The 20,409-nt window shown below is 46.4% G+C and overlaps 1 protein-coding gene across 2 annotated transcripts in view; it reads left to right on the forward strand.

Moving 5' to 3' along the window:
* wdr7 (WD repeat domain 7) overlaps window positions 1-20,409 on the forward strand; it is an 83,330-nt gene that overhangs the window by 53,605 nt on the left and 9,316 nt on the right. For both annotated transcript variants that reach the window (XM_086186531.1, XM_086186532.1), the window contains 6 exons: window positions 2,855-3,082; window positions 10,093-10,279; window positions 16,575-16,692; window positions 17,155-17,304; window positions 18,660-18,742; window positions 20,141-20,240. In XM_086186531.1, coding sequence (XP_086042657.1) covers window positions 2,855-3,082; window positions 10,093-10,279; window positions 16,575-16,692; window positions 17,155-17,304; window positions 18,660-18,742; window positions 20,141-20,240 — 866 coding nt within the window. The remainder of the gene's footprint in view (window positions 1-2,854; window positions 3,083-10,092; window positions 10,280-16,574; window positions 16,693-17,154; window positions 17,305-18,659; window positions 18,743-20,140; window positions 20,241-20,409) is intronic.

The following is a 20,409-nucleotide window of genomic DNA, read 5'->3' on the forward strand; positions in this document are numbered from 1 at the left end:
GGTTTTACCAGTCTCCTATTGATTACCAGTGGAAGCAGAGCCCAGGTGCATGATGGGAGGAGGGAGAGGTTTGGGAAGGTTGTCGGTTTGACTTCCCCAGCAGGGGAACCAGAGAAAAAGAAGGTATTAATGTTTCTGTAACCATGGAGCTGCAGCCTCAGTGATGAGTTGGTATTCATCTGCTACCTGATGAGACTTAGATGGAACCAGATGAAGTGGTGGTGGTCATTGGAGACCAGCAGCAGCAGCCTGGTGGAACCGAGTGTAGAACGTTCAGCGTTTGCTCGTTCAGCAGCTCCTGCAGAACATCGTCCTCGTCGTCCTAAATCTGTTCACTCAGAGTTTGTTTGTAGATTTTTTTTTCCTCAAGTTATTTCGGCGCGTGTGTTGCTTTATTGATTACTTCTCAAAGAAATCAGCTCATCTTTCTTTCCTTATTTGCTCCTTTTGTCTTCAACTTTCTCTTCATTTTTTTCATCCCGACCGTCTTCTTGCCTTCGCTTCTTGTCTTTTAACTTTTCCTTCGTCTTTCATCCATCTTTTGCCTCTGCTCTCACTCTCTTGTCTCTGTTCTCTCCTCTGCTTTTGCTGTCATCCCCTCCTGTTATTTCAAACTTACTTTTAAAAGAAATCTTTGAATCATTTCAAGATCAAACAAAACTGAACTTGGGTCTAAGTTGATTAAACAGGTGGAACATGAGTGATGTGAGGCGACTGGGTGAAATGTCTTCTCGGTGATTGCACTCCACAGGTTGTTGCATTACTCCTGCCCTCTTAATAAATTCCTTCCCTCCTGGATAATGTTATTTCAGCCAGAAAGCTTTTTATCCTGATCCTGCCCTCGTTCTTCTGACGATTTATCCAAACCGAGGCAAGCAGGGAGGGGCGCTGGCCCGCCCCCCTTTAGTTTATTGGGTTATGTTTGGGAGCAGGTTGGCCAACAAATGGGATTTAGATACAATGACATTATAATAGATCCGTCGGTTGTGAAGGAAGTGGATCGATAGGCTTCAAAAATCAATCTGTCCACCCACAGTGGCCTAGAGGCCGCAGGTACAGACTGACAGGAAGTGATGCGCCTGACAACTGGTCACAGAGGACGTCACATCTCTCAAATGCTTCAAGTTGAAGGCAACTGAGATCTTCAGCAGCTTCACCTGATCAGGCCAGTGGAAGCTTTACTTGATATTTTTGGGAAGTTTAGGGTCTTCATCTGATTTCTAACGATGATAGAAGTAGAACATCAGCCACTGATGGCATAAAAGTATTGATGTTCAGTCAGAGACGCCATCAGGGGACATGTCAGGCAGAGAGGCCGCGTTATCCCAGGAGCTCCTCAGCTGGACACTTGCCGGCCTGCTGCAGTTTTCAATGCCAGTATTTTCACGGACCCAAGAGTGGAGACGTGTGTTGTAACCCAGTGCAGGTCCCAGGCTCAGTGGGGCTCCAGCTGACCACAACCTGCGAGGAGTGTCACACTGGCCTACTTTAGCTCAGGTGTTGGACGGAGGGACAGAGGACAAGACTGGGGTGTCAACACAAACACACACTGCTGTCTCCCTGCTGTCTTCTCAGAGAAACCAGTTCAGACAGGAGCTCAGCTGGTAAATATGTGATTTGCTGTCTCCTCCGTGCCGTTGGAGCTGAAACATCCAGGCTACGTGGAGAGGTCTACAGGCATCCGTCCGCCTGAATCCCTTTCTCTCTACTTCCTCTCTCCTCCTATAACTTTTTAGGGATTCTAGTTAGAAGTCTATCTCTAATTCTGTTATCTACTGGCCCAGTCTGGCCCGGGGGATGGATGCCATCTGTAATCCATTTATCAGAGCTGGCCGCTGGGCCTCCTTCCAAATGACAGCTGGGCTTTAGCAATCTCATTATAAAGCACCAGGATATGGAAATATGGGGGAGGGGCTCTGTAATATGGGTCGAGTATCAAACACTGTGGAAAAATATTACCGCTCACTGAGGTTTCTATGTTTAGGTGAAACTACTGGACACAACAACCCCCCAGTTTATCTCCGTTTTATTGAAATTACACTTTGATTATGGTTGTGTATCCTTTTGGTTGAGACTTTTTCTGATATACCCATTTTGTGTGTGTGTGCGTGGGTGTGTCAGAGCCTTGTTCCCTGTAATACAAATCCATAACAGTGCTGTGCTCACTCAACCAAAGAGAGAAAACTAAGAAATGGTAATCAGATGTGTAGGCAGTGGGAACATGCATGCTACACACACACACACACACACACACACACACACACTCTTTTTGTATTCCTTATTGGGCCTTTTAACCAAGGTGTATAAGGAGCTCTCATCTCCCACTGTGATAGTACCACACATACACACACTCTCAAGGCCAAAGCAGATCCCCACTGTGTTGGATCTGACGCGCGCGCGCACACACACACACACAAAAGAGGTTATATTGGGGTTGTATTGGGAAACACAATGGACTGACACGCCCACACACACATTCATACACACACACTCACAGACTTCCACACACAAATAACAAAGGAGTCTCTAGTGGTACGTGTCCATGTGAACATGGCGGCGTGTGTTAGTACAGGACAACAGAAGCCTTGTTTCCTGCCTGCTGGAGACCATCAGGCTGGACTGTTTTCACTGTGAAAAGGAAGAAAAAAGTGGCTCCACACTTGTCTTAGATGAAGTTTCTTTGTGTTTTGACAAGAATTAGAGGGAACATTGTCTGTATCTTCGGTAAATGTTATATTCTGGAGGCGGACCACAGGGGTGTAACCACAGATTATGCAATAAATCAGACAAGTCCATAACATGAACGGGGGGGACTGGAATACCCGGTTCAGTTCTCCATCTATTTTTCCACCAGGCTGCCTGTCCAACCTTCCACCAAACGCCAAGAAGATCTCCAACTCATACGAGGAGCGCCGTAAACAGGCCACAGCCATTGTTCTACTGGGGGTCATCGGGGCCGAGTTTGGTGCTGAGATTGAACCACCAAAGGGTGCAGCAAGGCCTCGAACTGGTGGACAGGCACCCGAGGGCTTTGGACTCACCAGTGGAGGCTCCTCCAACTACTCCCTGGCCAGACACACATGTAAGTACACGCACATTGACTGTAGCCAGTTCTTCCATGTTTAAATCCCTGATGTATTTAGAAAGGTCACGCAGGAATTGGTTTCTCCAGAATTCAGCAGGCCAGATGGCACATGGTTCCGCTGCGGTTCTCATATGAGACTGATTTCACTGCCCCATTATCAGTCGAAGCTGCTGCCCAACCAGACTCACTGTACTTTGAGGCAGTGTCATGTCCCACAGGATGAACTGACATCCTCATCTAGACCTCTGCTGATCCTCCCAGCATGCAGCAGGGCAACAGGCTGCATTGTTAGTGGTGTTACTGGTGTTTCCCTCAGTATCTAACACGCCTACAGCAAGTTCTGTTTACCTTGCTGAGACTGAGAGATGGACAAGGTTTGAATGAGCACTGGTGCTGCTGATCATTCATTCAGTTAATCTGCCACCTTATTTTCTGACCTAGGGTTAGGTTGTATCTCCAGAACCACACACTGATGTTTCCTTTCAATGGCCCCATGAGGCCAAACTCTGGTCTTGTGCCGAGTGGACATCAGATGGTCCACCACCTTCTTATCCACCTGCCAACAGTCTTTGAACTCAATGACAAAAGCCTCCGATCACAGACAGTAGTGTTGCTGTTCAGAGACAGCAGGCTGCAGTGCCTGTCGGCTAAATTTGTTCATCTAGTGAGTTTCTGCCATGGGAGCCAATAAAAGAGCAGCACTATGTGAGGGGTCACCTGTGGCAGGAGTCTTCGGTAGCAATATGAATTATTCTTCAATTGTACTACCTTGGACGTAAATGGCAAGCACCTTTCCAGCCATCCACACACATCAGAGCACCACTTGTTCGTCTGGGACGTCCCAGTTCGGTGTTTCTCATGCATGCTAAGAATCTCAGCTCTCACCTGTGTTTGTGTGACGGACACACATGTAGTCAGTTTACATCCTGACGGTCTATTCTAATGTCTCAAGAGTTTCCAGCCCTGAATGTGAGGTTGAGTATCAACTCTCATGATCAGGCTCCCAGGACAAGTTGAGCTGTGGAATCACAGTTCCTCCAAACTCCCCAGAACAGAGCTGAACTAGTAGAACCTCCACTGATGGATTAGAGGTGAGATGGGATTGATTTTCATCCACCAAGCTTGACACCTTAAGGAGCTTGGCACTGACACACACACACACACACACACACACACTCTCTTGATTTCAGCTGTGCCGGCAGCGCTGGACCTTAGCGGGCATCAAACCTTCACTAAGCAGAGCTGCTCTTCCACCCTGCTGCTCCTGGCCTCTGATTGGTTGTCTCTGCCGGCATCCACCCAGCGACTGAGCCTGTAGACTCACTGATAGGCTTTGGAGTATGGTGCTTTGTAGTTCAAAGTGGACACAGCTGTCAGCTCACCTGTGTGGACAGAGCACACGTACACACGCGTGCACACACACACACACACACACACACACACACACACACCCCAGATCAAAACTTCCATCCTATAGATCCTATATCTGTGTTGGACAACCCTCCAATACTTGCCAAACCTGCAGGATGGGTGCAGGCCAGTACGGACGGGGAGGCACTGATCCGATACCTCAGGTATTGTAGGTGTTAAGTTTAGTACTTCTTACTTCTCTTCTGTCTAGTTGTCCAATGACCTTTTGGTTCCTTTCAGTTATGGTAAAAAAAAAAAAAAAGATCTCAGTAGTTCTACACTGGCATGGAGGCAACATCACGTCACATGAAATTAGCATATCGGAGTGCTTGCATACCAAACCAATGATGAAAGTGAAGTTCATTTGTGGAGAACTGTAGTGCTCACGAAGCTCTCCGGATCAACCTGACCACTCACTAACTCAACCACGGAAGCTTCAAAGAGTCCATCTGACCTGCACCCTTCCCTACAAATCATGGGGAGAGAGTAGGCTGGCTAACACAGGGCACTAGGGGGCGCCGCAGTGGGCCTCAGAGGACTGAGCTCAGCTGATGACCCTGGTCAGGGTCACCTTGGAGTAGGAGGTGGTGAAACCCTGTTGATCCATTCATCCTCGCTTTGGTGGCACAATGTGACGTTATTTCTGCCTGACAAAGTTCCGGCAAGTGTTAGTGCTCCTCCACTGGTTCTTTAATGGTTCCTGTTATTGCAGCACAGCATAGGAACTTTTCTTATTCTCTTTACCTCTGAGTCACGTCTCCTCCTGTCTAGGGTTGGTTCCACAGATCGTCCAATCCTGTTTAAGATCAACAATTTACGATCCAACCGCTCAAGGGGTGGGAGGAGTTATGTCACTGACAGGCAGTAAGAATGGTGGGCGGAGAAGTTGAGTCAGTGGCAAAGAAAAATGCCAGATACAAATTAAAAGCTACGATGGAAGCGACCCAAGTCTGTAACCAGTCGGGTTAGTGGGACTGTTATTACTGACGGACAGACTGTTGCTGTTATGAAACTGTTTTTTCATGTGTTCTATCTCTGTAGTCTTTCATTTAGAGTCGAGGTCTGATATGAAGCTCATGATGCTAACAGCAACATTCATGCTGCTGACTCACCGTCCCTCCCAGGCTGCTAAACTGCCTCAAGCTAGCACGCTAACGCTCCTCACCAGTCCTCATGAATGGCAGCTTTTACAGAAGGTATGAACTACAAACATGGCAGCACAAATGGTCGCGTGAACAGCGACTGATGAAGATATCTTGCAAAGGAGTCGGACCATCTATTAAATTACTATTAAATGTTACCAGGTGATCAGCCATCAATGGTGATCCGTCTGTTCAATCACTGATTAATGACCTGATCAGAACGAGCCTAGTCGACCCTTTGTCCTGCCCCCCGTCTCTGTTATGAAATAGAAAGATGGATTGGTGCTGTTGGCATACAGCGCTGTGTGATGAATGCGAGCCGTCCACCCAGAGAGAAGGAAGGTCCTTTCATCTATCCAGCACAGTATAGATTTATGTTTTCCTGTGGGGGGGTGCGTGGAAGGAAGGAAGGAAGGAAGGAAGGACAGGTGATGACAGAGGGACGCTGTGATACGGTTGGACAGGACAACATCATCTCCTGTCTGTGGACAATAATGAGCGTAGTAAATGTCAAAATACCTCAAGTCTCTTCAGGGGTCCACTCACGGTGAATGGTGGCATTTTTAAACATTCATGAGAGCTGATGGGAAATTGAGTTTGATATTTTACAGTTTGTAGAGCCTCAACCGTTGGCACGGTGCTGTAGCATGTGCTTCCTTAGGGCAGTGGCCCTGCTGGTCAAAGGACGCAGGTGAGGGAGGTGCGAGAAGTAGCGATGCCCAGCTTGACCTGGAGTAGTGGGTCAGATACAACTGGTTTTGTTATGTGGGAGGATCAGCACCACGTAAGGCGCTCAGTCAGTCCTCCTCTCATCCTCACATCAACAAAGAAATATGGTTAAAACATACATGTGGCCATTTGCAGGTTGGGCTCGATATTTGTCATGGTTAAATAACTCTAGCTTGGGGGAGGCGGTTATGATCTCATAAAGGGCCGGCTGACCCCTGACCCTTTAGAGTCCTGCCTTAGTCCGCACCGCCATCCAATCAGAAGGGTTTAACGTCTGGTTCTTTTTTGTAGTTTCCCTGGGATATACCTCCGGAACATTACACAAACGACTAAAGACACTGTGAAGTAGGCTTGCCACGAGAACCGATACTTCGGTACCAAGTCGGTACTAAGATGTGACGGTACTGACTTTTCTAGAATACCCGAAGTACCGGTGGTACAGAGGAGCCAGATCTGGCCGCTTCTTTAGCGTTGTTTTTTGGCTGTAAATGAGCAATTATCTGGCAACCCTCCCACGGTGCTGATCACGCATCTGGGTCGTCAACAGCGACAGCTGCCCCTCAATTAATGGAGAAGAAAAACGGCAAAAGTCGCGAATGGATATATTTTGGATTTGAGGCTGATGAGGAGGAATTAATTATTGATCCACCAAAACCGATATGCAAAAAATGCCGTCACCGTTCCACGGTGAGGGGGAGCAACACATCAAACTTGGCAAAGCATTTAAAAGACAAACATCCAGATTTGTGCAAAGAATTCAAGGTGAGTGCATTTGAATTATCATTGCTGCTCACATCTACGAACGTTACAATGATGAGATGAGCCCATCGTAAATGAGCTGCCTGGCAAAGTAACATGAAGGTCATGTCCAGCCTCCTCTGTCCCGCATGAGAGTCACGTGACGTTCTCTGGCAGCTCCTTCACTGAATCGCCCAACGTACCGTTAAACCACCCCGAAATAATGCACGTTATCAAACGTTATTCTTTGTTTGAGAGGGCTGACATTGCTGTTTAGCCAATGTTCTGAGTTGTAACTTTTTTTTGGTTAGGATTGTGTGTGTGTGTGTGTATGCGCGCGCACGGTTGTAATAGGTTAAACTACAGGGGATTTATTGTTGGTTTTTTTTGGTGTCGAGTATCGTGGTATTGGTATCGACTACTAACTTTCTGGTATGGTGACAAGCCTACTGCGAAGAAGAAACGGCTACAGGCTTTGATGCGACTGATTGTATTTCTGAGGTTTGGGATGTTGCTGTTTGACTTGTTTTCCACTGTACAGAAACCTTGGCTGTTAAAGCTCTGAGGAGTGGTTTCATGATTTGGTGAGATCTAAATCTTGGTGGGCTCCGGCCCAAATATTACTGCAGTATTTCAAAATGTTGCCGTTGTCATGGAGATATGCAGGATGCACTCAGTCCTGCTCCAGAGTGCTGGCTCTCCTCCTCTCCTCCCGGCTGCAGCTGCTCTGACCCAGCTCTCCTCCACTAACCAAGGCCCCAGCATTGATTTACCTTCACCTCTCATAGATGATCAAAGGGAACGGCAGGGTTGTTGACTTGGCCCGGTAAACTTTAACCCTCCACCCCCACCCTCTCGGTGTTAATGAGACATGTTGACCACTCTAACTAACAGCCCATTATGGTAATAGCTATCTGTGCCTCTGCTCAGTGATGTCAGCTGCTCGCTTCATTCCGCCAATCCCTGTGCAGATCATTGGCGGCCGTTTTTCATCGGTTACAAAAACAAAAAATGCTGCAAAATGCAAATGTGGCTGTCAGATTAAACCTGCAACAGGCTAATGACTGCAGACACATACAAATATGGATCCGCCCACCCACAGTCCCTGTCAGGGTTCACAGGGTTGACCTTTGACCTTATGACCCTTGAAGTTGCTTTTCTGTTTGTGGTGCTCTCTTGGTCATTGTGGGAAATGCATATTTATACATATTCTAGTCAGGGCTTTGAGTTTAACCACTGACCATTTGACCCACGACCCCTAAATCACACCCCCCGCTCTCCCCCACTCAATCACCTATCAAGTTGATGTACTGATTATCAGTTTATGTGAAAGGAACCGCTGTTCTCTGGAACAGTAATTGATTTCCTACTAGAATCAGGAGAACAATAAAGTTAGCAAGTTAGTTTTTGCACATTTTATATAAAACGGAGAGGAAGAACATCAGGGGAAGTCTATAAAGAGCTCAGCAGTTACGCTGTTGGTTATTTCTGCAAAGAGGAAGTGGTCCCTCTTTTCTCATTCTCTGACTGAGTATTCTGACCTGTTCATGTTTAATCCCTCTTTGAGAAGCTGCACTTGCATTATTGTACCATTATATTATCATTATATCAGCGTCATTTGATGATTCTTCATCACAACAGTTTCTGGAGCAGTTTATCATCCATCTTGTTTAGCGCTCTGGTTGAACATTAACTCAGTCACAACATGCTAACAACACGCCTGATGTGTAGCTTTGACTGAACTGCTGTCCATGTGGCTGCCATGGTGTCTGTTATAGCGCCTGTGGCCAGCAGCACTAACATGGTTCAGCTCTGGCTATACCTTTTGTGTGTGTGTGTGTGTGTGTGTGTGTGTGTGTGTGTGTGTGTGTGTGTGTAAACCAATAAGGAAGGGCTTTTGCCATTTAAGGCAGCTTGATGATGAAATGCCAGGAGATCCACATGATGAGATTAGCCGTGTGTGTCTGGAGACTGGAGGACCTTTCGAGCAGCCGTACCATTGTAAATACTTAAAGTAAATGATGTGTATGATATGTTTCTTCATATTATGACTGTTCAGCATTTCCACTTCAAGTGAAAATACAATGAGCTGTATTGATCTGCCAGAGCGCTCTGCACAGTAGAGGATGATAAGAGAACCAGAGAATGATCTCATCTTTCCTCATAGTTGGAGGACGTGTGACAAATTACCAAAAGCTCTAATTTTGTTAGCATTTACAACCGTATTAAAAAACCTGATCCAGATGTTTGATCCATCTTGTTTTTCCTCTGTTTGCTCCCCCATCTTTGCGGAGAACTCTGGATTTCAGGCTTCTGTGGGTGAGACGGAGTAGAGACAGTCACCTGAAGGGGTGTGTGTGTGTGTGTGTGTGTGTGTGTGTGTATGTGTGTGTGGGGTTGGGGAGGGGGGCTTATTGAGGGATGGGGGATATTTTCTGGGCTCTTAATGGTCAGACTGTCCCCACAGAGACTGGCTCAAATGTCAGGTCGGCTATGAACTGACCTCCATCCTGCTCATGCTCTTCATAGTGTGTGTGTGTGTGTGTGTGTGTGTGTGTGTGTGTGAGACGAAAGTTGAATTTTGCTTATTTGAAAGATAGGAATGGATGAATGATACTTCTGCTGTGCTGCCATGTTGCTGTGATGGCAGGTGTTCAACCCCGCAGCGACACCAGCGCCTCAGAGCCGATTGACAGGTGTGTCACCATGATCTCTGTCACGAGGGACACAACAACAGAAGACGGATGAGAAGTGGTGTGACTCTACATGTCAGCAATAAATCAGTTTTTGTGTGAACTAGGAGGCCCCTGCATCCCACCCAGTGAATTCACCTCATCACCGTTATCACAGCTGGATTCTCTCTGCCACTCCTGCAGGCTCTAAGAAATAAAAATGAAAGACTAAATAGGATCTTGTACAGTGTCTTGTGAGTGACATCAAGCTCCTGTCATTTTTAAGTGATACCCTTGAATCTTCTACCCTGTGTAGGTAAGGCCCTGACCTTCCTGCTGCTGCAGCCCCCCAGCCCCAAGCTGCCCCCCCACAGCACAATCCGCCGCACTGCCATCGATCTGATTGGACGAGGCTTCACTGTGTGGGAGCCTTACATGGACGTGTCAGCGGTGCTCATGGGACTCCTGGAGCTCTGCGCCGACGCCGAGAAGCAGCTGGCCAAGTGAGTGGACTCGCTCTCACACACGGACTCGTTGGATGGTTACCACCACGTAAACTGCCATCTCAGTTATTTAGCTAGTTTACCCCCCAGGTACTCAAAGTTGTTGTGCTGAAGATTTGACTCTCACCTGTACACTGACAGGAAGCACGCAGTCGCAGGTAAAACACAGTCAGCAGCCATGCAACATTCCAGCTGCTGCAGCAGTGCAGCCTATGTGTCGTTGCTAGTTGGTGACTGGCTACATTTACACAGATGGCAAGTAACTGCTGGCCTTACTGTAAAGTCCATGTTTTGATGAAGGTGTTACATGGCATGCAGGAGTCCCCGCAGACATTTTGTTAGTTAAGGCGATGGGCGTGGCGGAGCGTGATGGGGGGGTGGTGTGGTTATGTGGGGTGATGTGCGATATAGACTACGGACTCTGCACTACATTGAACCATTATTTAATAAACACTAGCTATTAAATGAACAATTGTATTAAATAGAAGAAGAAGAAGGATTGGTCGGCTCTCCAACTTCCAGATGAACGTCGTCCCAAAAAGTTTGATCTTTCTTCTTTCCTGGATGTTGGTGAAAGATGTCAGGTAGCGACAGCGCAACGACGTTCAACAGCAAACGCCGCTGTTCAGACGCATCCCACGATTCAGAGGCAAACCACATAGACGTACTGTATTTAAAGATTTAAAATACGGATTCTTTTCTGATTCATGACATGTTGTTTAATGCGTTGTGCTGAGAAGTGAGACTGGCGTTGGTCACAGTTTGCAATTAAGGGCAGAAAGCAGGACAGAAGCACAGGGCCAATATCGTTGTTCTGTTTTTTTGAAGATATTAGTTGAGGCGGCAGGCGTTTGTTGCTTAGGAAACCCTGGGATGTTTACAGAATATCCCATTCATATTACTGGTGACATGCTAGACAGCAAAGTCTTTTTAATGACGGAAGAGGTTCTACATCTGAGTCTTCTCTTGGAATTTGACCTGAAACTGTTACGGTAACGTTACAACTGTGGCTCATTCCGAGTGTTTTCCCGCTGAAAATGCAGATCAGTTTGCAACACTCGCTGGAAGCTACAGTTCCACCGCACAGTTCTGCAGAGATTCTGCTCGACTTCATAGCGAGCTGAGGGTGAAAACACGTCCCCAGCACGCTTCTGGAATGCAGCTAAGATCGGAAGGCTGTGTGCTGCCTTTTGTTTACTAGCTTGATCCAGCTGTGCTCTTATTTAGCTTAACTGTGTTTACCATCACAATGTTGTCTTCATACCTGAATATTGCCGTCCATGTAAACGTAATAATTTTCTCGCTCCAGGTCACACAATGTCGTCACACGGGGGTGTATTGATCTTAAAAAGTAGTGCAGTCAGGCCTGTTCATGGTGCCTTCTTATCTGGATGCAAAGCATTTGTGCCACTGAACCAGACTCAGTTTCCTGATTGCGTGCATGGTACCTGTCTCATGTAGATGGTCTGCTGTGTATCTATTTATACCTCTCCCTGCATATCTATGTCCATCTCTATCTGATCATTGATGTCCATCTCTATCTGTGTCTGTCCATCTCTGTGTGGTTGTCTGTGTCCATTTAAGTAGAACAGATGTGGCAAAAGTGAGGGACCAAGGAAGCTATCAGGAGGAATTGTTTTAGCTTGCAAAGTTTGTTTGAAAAGCAAAAACAAGCTGCTTCTGAGGCAGAAGACTGTTTCTCCAGCATGCCAAGTCTGTCAGCACTACAGTAGCAATGTGTCCGTGTTCAAGCGCACCAGGCTCGCAGTCTTCTTTGCCCAGATGAAGCAACATGGGTCAGGCACTTTAGAACTTGTGGTTTAGCTCATTAAAAGAGGGCGCAACATGTTAATTATGCGGATTTAAACCGTCTGTCAGACATGTGAAAAAGACGTGACACAGAATTCCCCAACACCTAACAGCAGCTCTGCAGACGCGCAGGCTAGGCGCCTGTGTATAGTTTGAGGTGATGCAGAAGACCTTCCCCACACACACACACACACACACACACACACACACACACACACACACACACTTAGGAACCATGGAGCTGACACAATGAGTTATGCAGGCCAGGCTGTAATCTGATTGCAGGACATTATGATGATGTAACAACGTCTGTGTTGTTCTGACATGGGAGTACTCTGTGTGTGTGTGTCTGTGTCTGTGTCTGTCTGTCTGTCTGTCTGTCCCATGTTCATTTTGTGTGTTTAGCTTGGCGGGCAGCTGCGTCCTGCTCCTCAGAGGATGAACCTGGTGAATCTGAATGAATGAACCAGCCTGTGGGCCAGAACCCTTTGATCTCTGAGGGGTCATGACCCCTGGTTGAAGAGCCACTGGCATCAAGTCTGGATGTTGGCTTGCTGGAGTATGAACTGCTCCTCTGCTGGTGGGGCTGAAAGATCAGAAATAGTTTTGTGTGAGGCTCAGATGAGTCGGTGTGTGGCTGCTAATCACCGTCTGTGATGGCAGCTATGAGGAGGTGGCTGACAGCAGCAGAGAGGAGGTCAGAGGTCAACTCAGGCAGCTTTCCATGTATAGTGCATTATACATGAGAAATACAGCTGTGTGTGTGTGTGTGTGTGTGTGTGTGTGTGTGTGTGTGTGTGTGTGTGTGTGTGTGTGTGTGTGTGTGTGTGTGTGTGTGTGTGTGTGTCCTTCCTGCTGAAATCTAACTGGTCTACATAAGTTGATCCCATTAGGGTGGAAACTCAAGCCGGGCCAGTCTGGTCAAATGAGTATAGATATGTCTGGTTTATGTGTGTGTGTGTGTGTGCGCGTGTGTGTGTGTGTGCGCTCGTGTGTATAGAATAATATGTAATAAATACATTTACTTTTCAGATTGTCAGTGAGGATAACAGAATAAATGTATAGAAAATATAAGAATTAAATTATTGTTGTTTTTGTGCTGCGTTATGATTATTTTTCATGTACATAATTGCACAGACAGCAGTGTGTAGGGAGCTTGAGATCATTGAATTTCAGTTAAATACATAAAGGCGTTGTGACGTACCACCCTAATCCAAGAGGAGCACATGTGACTGTAACACATACATGTATGTGACTGTAACACATACACGTATGTGACTGTAACACGTACGTGTATGTAACACTTGATAATTCTGAGCGTCCACTTTAGCTCTGCCGGTGCTGCGTGTGTGTTCTCCTGTTCTTACATTGTCTGTACTACTCACAGATGTGATCAGCTGCTCTTCATGTGCTATAATGATCGTTTTAATTCCAGGATCATTAATTTAATGTGTCATGGAAAGAAACAAGCCACTACATGATTGGCCCCTGACTCACTGAGCTACTTATTAGAACCATGTTAAGTATTCTGTGCTTTTATTTTTAATTTTTTACGCAGTTCCCTGTAGTTTCTGTCACTGTGTATGTGTGAAGGACTGTGTTGTGTGACGCTGGCATGGTGACAACAGCATCACGCATGTGTCTGATGAATCTCAGCCCGAGCAGCATGTTACAGACACATGAACATGTAATCTACACATTTAATTGTATTTGTGAACGATTGAGATGAAGCTAGTTGGTCAGTACAGACTCAAGTTCAGCAAGGAGGACGCATCTCGCTGTTCCACCTGATCCCAGTGGTTACCCAGGCATGTCCAACCAGAACCACAGAACCACGGTGTAGTGTTCAAACCGCTCTCAAGGTCTCCAACTGGTCCTCGCAAAGATAGAAGTCAAAGAGGGTGTGTGTGTGTGTGTGTTTGAGAGAGAGAGAGCGAATATGTATAATTAACTGATGTCTGCAGGTGTGTGATTGCCTCCTGGTGTTTTTGAATAAACACCAGAGCTGATCAATGAGACAACAATAATCAGAACAGGACATTGCCATAGACAACACACACACACACGCACATACACATGCACACACTGAAAAGGGGGAGCACACACATGCACACGAAGGGTATATTTCCATGCAGCTGACTCGCAGCGAGGCTCTTTGTCCCCGATGCAACCAACCAGTCATAAATACACTCCCTGCAGAGCTGTTTGTGTATGCGTATGAATGTGTGAGTGTGAGTGTGTGTGTGTGTGTGCGAGAGAGAGAGAGACTTCCACAGAGATTGTGTCTTTTCTAACGCCAGGAAGACGCCGTTGTCCCCCAGTGCAAGTGTGGCTGCTCTGATTACAGTGATGCTGGCTATGGCGACCGTCGCCCACTTCACATCCAGGATGGTTACATCTGTGAGCGTCTCTGGCGTCCTCGTCATGTCAAAACCAGTCAGCCAAGCAAGCTCCTACTCACCAGGCAGCCTGCCAACTGCTGCAAGAAACCAGCCAGTCAGCTAGTAAACATAAACTGCGGTTTAACTCTCCATGTGTCCGAGGTTATTCACTCATCTTTTGCTCACATCAGTTCATACCTTGTGTGTGTGTGTGTGTGTGTGTGTGTGTGTGTGTGTGTGTGTGTGTGTGTGTGTGTGCGTGCGTGTGTGTGTGTGTTCCTCCTGTTTTGATAATCCAGATTATTTCATTCCAAGGTTTAACCACCGGTCATTAACCTCAGTGGTTCTGCTGCTGCCTTTTATCACCATGGTGACTGTTTCCAATTACAGCCTTCTCTATAAATGAAATTAAACATTTCAATATTGCTGATGTATTGCCAATATATTACCAGCATTAATTACAGGATGTGTAATCACAGGAGATGAATTGTGCAGCTCGGCTGTCCGTCCACCATCACACCTTCCTCCTCCTCCTCCTCCTCCTCCTCCTCTCCCTCCCCAGAGTCATTTGTTAACAAGATGGCCTTGCTCACCCTCTCTCTTTCTCTCTCTGTCACAGACACACACTCAGAGGGGCGTGGGGCCAGCTGTTAGGGTGTGTGTGTGTCTGCGTCTATGTCTGTGTGTGTGTGTGTGTGTGTGTGTGTGTGTGTGTGTGCGCACGTGCGTGTGTGTCTAATTCCTGTTGCATTGTGGGAGTCCATTATGCCGTCGTCTGGTGAATGGCTCCCATTGACTCGGCCTTGACATTATAAGCTGCCCACTAATCTCTTCACTTCATATATTTGTAAGGCTCAATCTCCTTCTCTCTCCCTCTCTCTCGATCTCTTCCCTCACCTCTCTCCTCCTCTCTCCCTCTCTCTCGATCTCTCTCCTCCTCTCTCCCTCTCTCTCGATCTCTCTCCTCCTCTCTCCCTCTCTCTTGATCTCTCCCCTCACCTCTCTCCTCCTCTCTCCCTCTCTCTCTACTTCTTTCTTCCCTGTTCCTCTCCCTCTCTCCCCACACCTCTCTCATTCTCTCCCTCTCCCTCTCCTTCTTCATCTTTTTGCTGAACGTATCCCTTTAAATGTTACTGTCTTGCTTAATTTATCACGATTAAAAGAACATAGTCTCGTTGTTGTCAACAAATCAGATCTAATTGAATAATTAACTGATGCTGTGTGTGTGTGTGTGTGTGTGTGTGTCTGTGTCTGTGTCTGTGTCTGTGTGAGAGAGAGAGATCCTGATAGTTCTTCCTGAAGCTATAAACATGTCAACACACCCCACGGTTGGCTCTCACACACTCCTGACTTCATCTGGACATTTCCATTCCTGTTATTAGATGTAGGAATGTTAGCAGGTACTGGCCATCACATGTGCGTCCATCAGTGCTTCTGCATCTCCGATAACTTTGGCTCTTTTCAACTTTTTCAAAGTTGCTGTTTCTCCTTGTCGAGGAGACGGAAGCGAGCGCCTGGTGTCACTCAGTGGCAGCAACAGGGCTTCGACCAGTAGGGGGCGGCGCTGTGCAAATCTATCACCTTCAGTCACTTTTCACGAAAATGAGCAAATTTTGTGTGTGTGTGTGTGTGTGTGTGTGTGTGTGTGTGTGTGTGTGTGTGTGTGTATGTATTTATGTATATGTGTGTGTGTGTATATATACATACATATATATACTCACACACACACATATATACATTTACATACATATACACATATGCAGATTATATTTATACGGCGACATCGGTGTGTCATGAGGGAAATCTTCATTATTAAATGTTTCAAATGACACTTTGGAGCGTTTGCCTTAATTAAACTCATGAATGTGAATTTCAGTCGCAGCTTAGCAGCTGTTTTAGGAAACGTGCTCTTCCAACTCAACCATGACCATCTCTGTATTTCCTCTTCTACCCATGACCTCAGAACTCTTCTCCCTTTCTGTCTCCTGGCTTAATTATGTTGCTTTGTAACTTGTTTTTTTGTTTGTTTGTTTTTTCACAACTTTAAATGTTTTGGTAGAATTTATGACATGTCTATTCCCCTTTGTCTCTCTCTCTCTCTCTAGTATTACCATGGGATTGCCACTCAACCCCCCAGCAGATTCAGCTCGCTCGGCCCGCCACGCCCTCTCGCTTATCGCGACTGCCCGCCCGCCGGCCTTCATCACCACCATCGCGAGAGAGGTGAGACTCCAAAGTCTTCATCCACAGATGTTCGTTCTTCTCAGTTCCTGAGAGGACGATCCATCCTCAGTTCTCAGGGTCCAGGTTCATGGCAGTTTGGAAACAGCTTCACTTTAATAGTTGGGTGACAATGGTAGTGACAAAATTTGAATAAACTCCCTAAGCTGGTGTTTTAACTACAATCTTTCATGTAAACAAAACTTGAATAGTACTTCAACAATCATCCTTAGGTTTTTTTTCCTCTTGATTTTGAAGCTTGCAAGCATGAAGTCATCATGATCCAAACATGAAAACTACACACAGATTCCTGAAATCAGGAAAAATAATTTCCATTGATTGATATTTATTTATGTGTGTGTGTGTGTGTATAAAGTTGAACAGATTCAGATTAGTACTTCCCAGATTCAAGCATGTACAGCATGTAATATTGCTGTTAAACCTGTGGTTTGTGTTTGTGTTAAGGTTCATCGGTACAACGCGGCGCAGGCCAACTCTCAGTCCCAGCAGAACGTTCACACCACCACTCTGGCCAGAGCCAAGACCGAGATACTGAGAGTCATCGACATCTTGATAGAGAAGATGCCTGGAGATGTTGTCGACCTGCTGGTTGAAGTACGTTTGTTTAGAGTTTCACTGGAGAGTTTGTTCACTGTCCTTGACCTCAGTACTGTCAATACACACCCTGTGACCTAATAGCATCGGTAAGGTTGGCGAACTGCTCTTTTCTCAGTTTGTCCAATCCTGTTTTACGGAGATTTTGTATCCAGTTGCACAGGGGGTGGGAGGAGTCACGTCACTGGCGGACAGAGAAGCTGATTCAGTGGCAAAGAAAAATACCACGACACAACTAGAAGAGTTGCGATGTAAATTAATAAAACCCATGACATGTGGTCCAAGTCTGTAACTGGTCGGGTTTCTGGGACCGTTATGACTGAGGGACAGACGGATGAAACGTCTCCGTACAAATCTTTTTTCCCATGTGTTCTATCTCTGTAGTCTTTCGTTTAGAGTCAAGGTTTGATATGAAGCGAATGATGCTAACAGCAACATTCATGCTGCTGACTCACCGTCCCTCCCAGGCTGCTAAACTGCCTCAAGCTAGCACGCTAATGCTCCTCACCAGGCCTCGTTAATAGCAGCTTTTACAGAAGGTATGAACTACAAACACGGCAGCACAGATGGTCACACGAACAACCGGTGAAGACATTCAGCAAAGGACTCGGTTCATTTTACACAGAACAGGAGACATTTATTGAATTGCTTAATTACTATGAAATGTTGATAGGCGATCCAACCATCAGTTGATTTGTCTGTTGGACCAAGGTCATGATACTAGCAGTAATAGTAGTAATACTTGCAGTGATTAATACTTGCTCAAACTAGTAAACTTAATGTTGGTGTCATGTCTTTTCTGTTGAGTGACGTGTGGTCTAATATCAGAGAACTATGAATGCTGGTTTGTCACCACTAAGCTGGCCGCTCTGTCCCTGTTCAACTTCAGCTGATGGTTCTAGAGACTGTGGTGATAATAAATCACAGTAACACACACAGAACATCATGTTTCCATGGACAGATTGAGTAACCAGTCTTTCAAGCTGGTAAGGGACCTTGAGTCCCATCCTTGAGTCCCTTGAGGGATTCAAGGATGACCTGAATAAATTTTGGTGGTTAAAGGTCACTGTCACCTTTTATGAGACAATTCTGAACTTTTATAAAATTGTAAACACTGAAAAAAGTGTGGAAATGTGTGTGTTGTTGATGGCAGAGAGAGTGAGTGAGTAAAGGAAATGTGGAGCGTAACCCAACCTCGACCCAGGCTGGAGACCTGGAGATGAGAACAAGTTCCTGAACGTTCCAACAAGGAAGACATCACTCTCACATTAGAACTGTGAAAGAAACATGTCTGAGCAGTAAAACAAATTAACAGTCAAGGATCTCCCTCATCCTCTCACTCTCCTCTTCTTCAGGTGATGGATATCATTATGTATTGTATTGAAGGTTCTCTGGTCAAGAAGAAAGGACTGCAGGAGTGTTTCCCTTCCATTTGCAAGTAAGTGTGTGTGTGTGTGTGTATGAATGAATGGAGCAAATATTGACAGCTTGTTCAGGTGATCAAACTCTAAAGCCGTGCATGTGACCCTCGTCACTCTGATCACCAATGAGCCAGTTGGGCGGCTTATTTGACCTGCAGTTTGTTCTCTGAGCACAGACACGTGCAGGGAGTGATGAGGATTGAAATGGAGGCTAAACCTTCCAATTTAATAATAAATCCTGCTGTACGACTAGACTAGTTGTCTGGATCTGTATTACAGTACTTCCCCACTCTGTGTAACAGCCAGTAAGAGCGTTGTGTAACAGTTGTGTTGTTTATAAATTTTTGATGTTAAAAAAATGCACTACGATAATAAACTCTGTATTTGTCCAAGTGGGAGTAAGTGTTATCAATATTGGAAATTACATAATGAGAGAATGATGTCTCTCATGTTTACTGCTCAGTCGTTGCTTCATGGACTCAGCAGAATCAAATGAGGATTTGTTTCAAGTTTTTTGCAGAAATTCTTCAGACAAACAGTTGGATTTTGTTATTTGTTCTCTGGGATGTTTTATTGGATGTCTTGTGATATCTGGTCGGGTGTCTGCCTGTATATCTGGTCGGGTGTCTGCCTGTATATCTGGTCGGGTGTCTGCCTGGATATCTGGTCGGGTGTCTGGCTGGGTATCTGGTCGGGTGTCTGTCTGGATATCTGGTCGGGTGTCTGGCTGGATATCTGGTCGGGTGTCTGGCTGGATATCTGGTCGGGTGTCTGCCTGGGTATCTGGTCGGGTGTCTGCCTGGGTATCTGGTCGGTTGTCTGGCTGGAAATCTGGTCGGTTGTCTGGCTGGAAATCTGGTCGGGTGTCTGGCTGGATATCTGGTCGGGTGTCTGGCTGGATATCTGGTCGGGTTTCTGCCTGGATATCTGGTCGGGTGTCTGCCTGGATATCTGGTCGGGTTTCTGCCTGGATATCTGGTCGGGTGTCTGCCTGGATATCTGGTCGCTTGTCTGGCTGGAAATCTGGTCGGGTGTCTGGCTGGATGTCTGCCTGGATATCTGGTCGGGTGTCTGCCTGGATATCTGGTCGGGTGTCTGCCTGGATATCTGGTCGGGTGTCTCCCTGGATATCTGGTCGGGTGTCTCCCTGGATATCTGGTCGCTTGTCTGGCTGGAAATCTGGTCGGGTGTCTGGCTGGATATCTGGTCGGTGTCTAGTTTGATATCTGGTCGGGGGTCTGGCATGATGTGTGCTGGCTGTGCTAAATGTACTTGTGGCTATGGAACTGAAACACGTGGTTCTTTCTGCATTTTAATCCTGCGAGCAGGGTCTGTGGTTCTGGTGTCTGTTCTGGTCTGTGTTCCATCGTTTGGTTCTTTCATGTCTGATATGTGTTTGTTTTCTGCCGGCTCAGATTCTACATGGTGGGTTACTGCGACCGTAGTCACCGCATTGCTGTCGGAGCTCGCCAGGGATCTGTGGCCCTTTACGACGTTCGCACTGGAAAATGTCAGGTAGGTGAAAACAGTCAGAGGTTTGAGCAGCTGCCTGGTGGCACCATGATCACCCGTCAGGGGATCAGTTCCACATCCTCCATTGGTCATCCACTCATCCACCTCTCCTCCATCGTCCATCCTGCATTTCCCTCAGGTGTCAGCTCCCTCTGTGGTTACTCTCCTATCT

Source organism: Aulostomus chinensis, chromosome 19, assembly GCF_037954235.1.
Source record: "Aulostomus chinensis isolate RoL2024-O1b breed Wild chromosome 19, RoL_Achi_v1.0, whole genome shotgun sequence".
Classification (NCBI taxonomy): domain Eukaryota; kingdom Metazoa; phylum Chordata; class Actinopteri; order Syngnathiformes; family Aulostomidae; genus Aulostomus; species Aulostomus chinensis.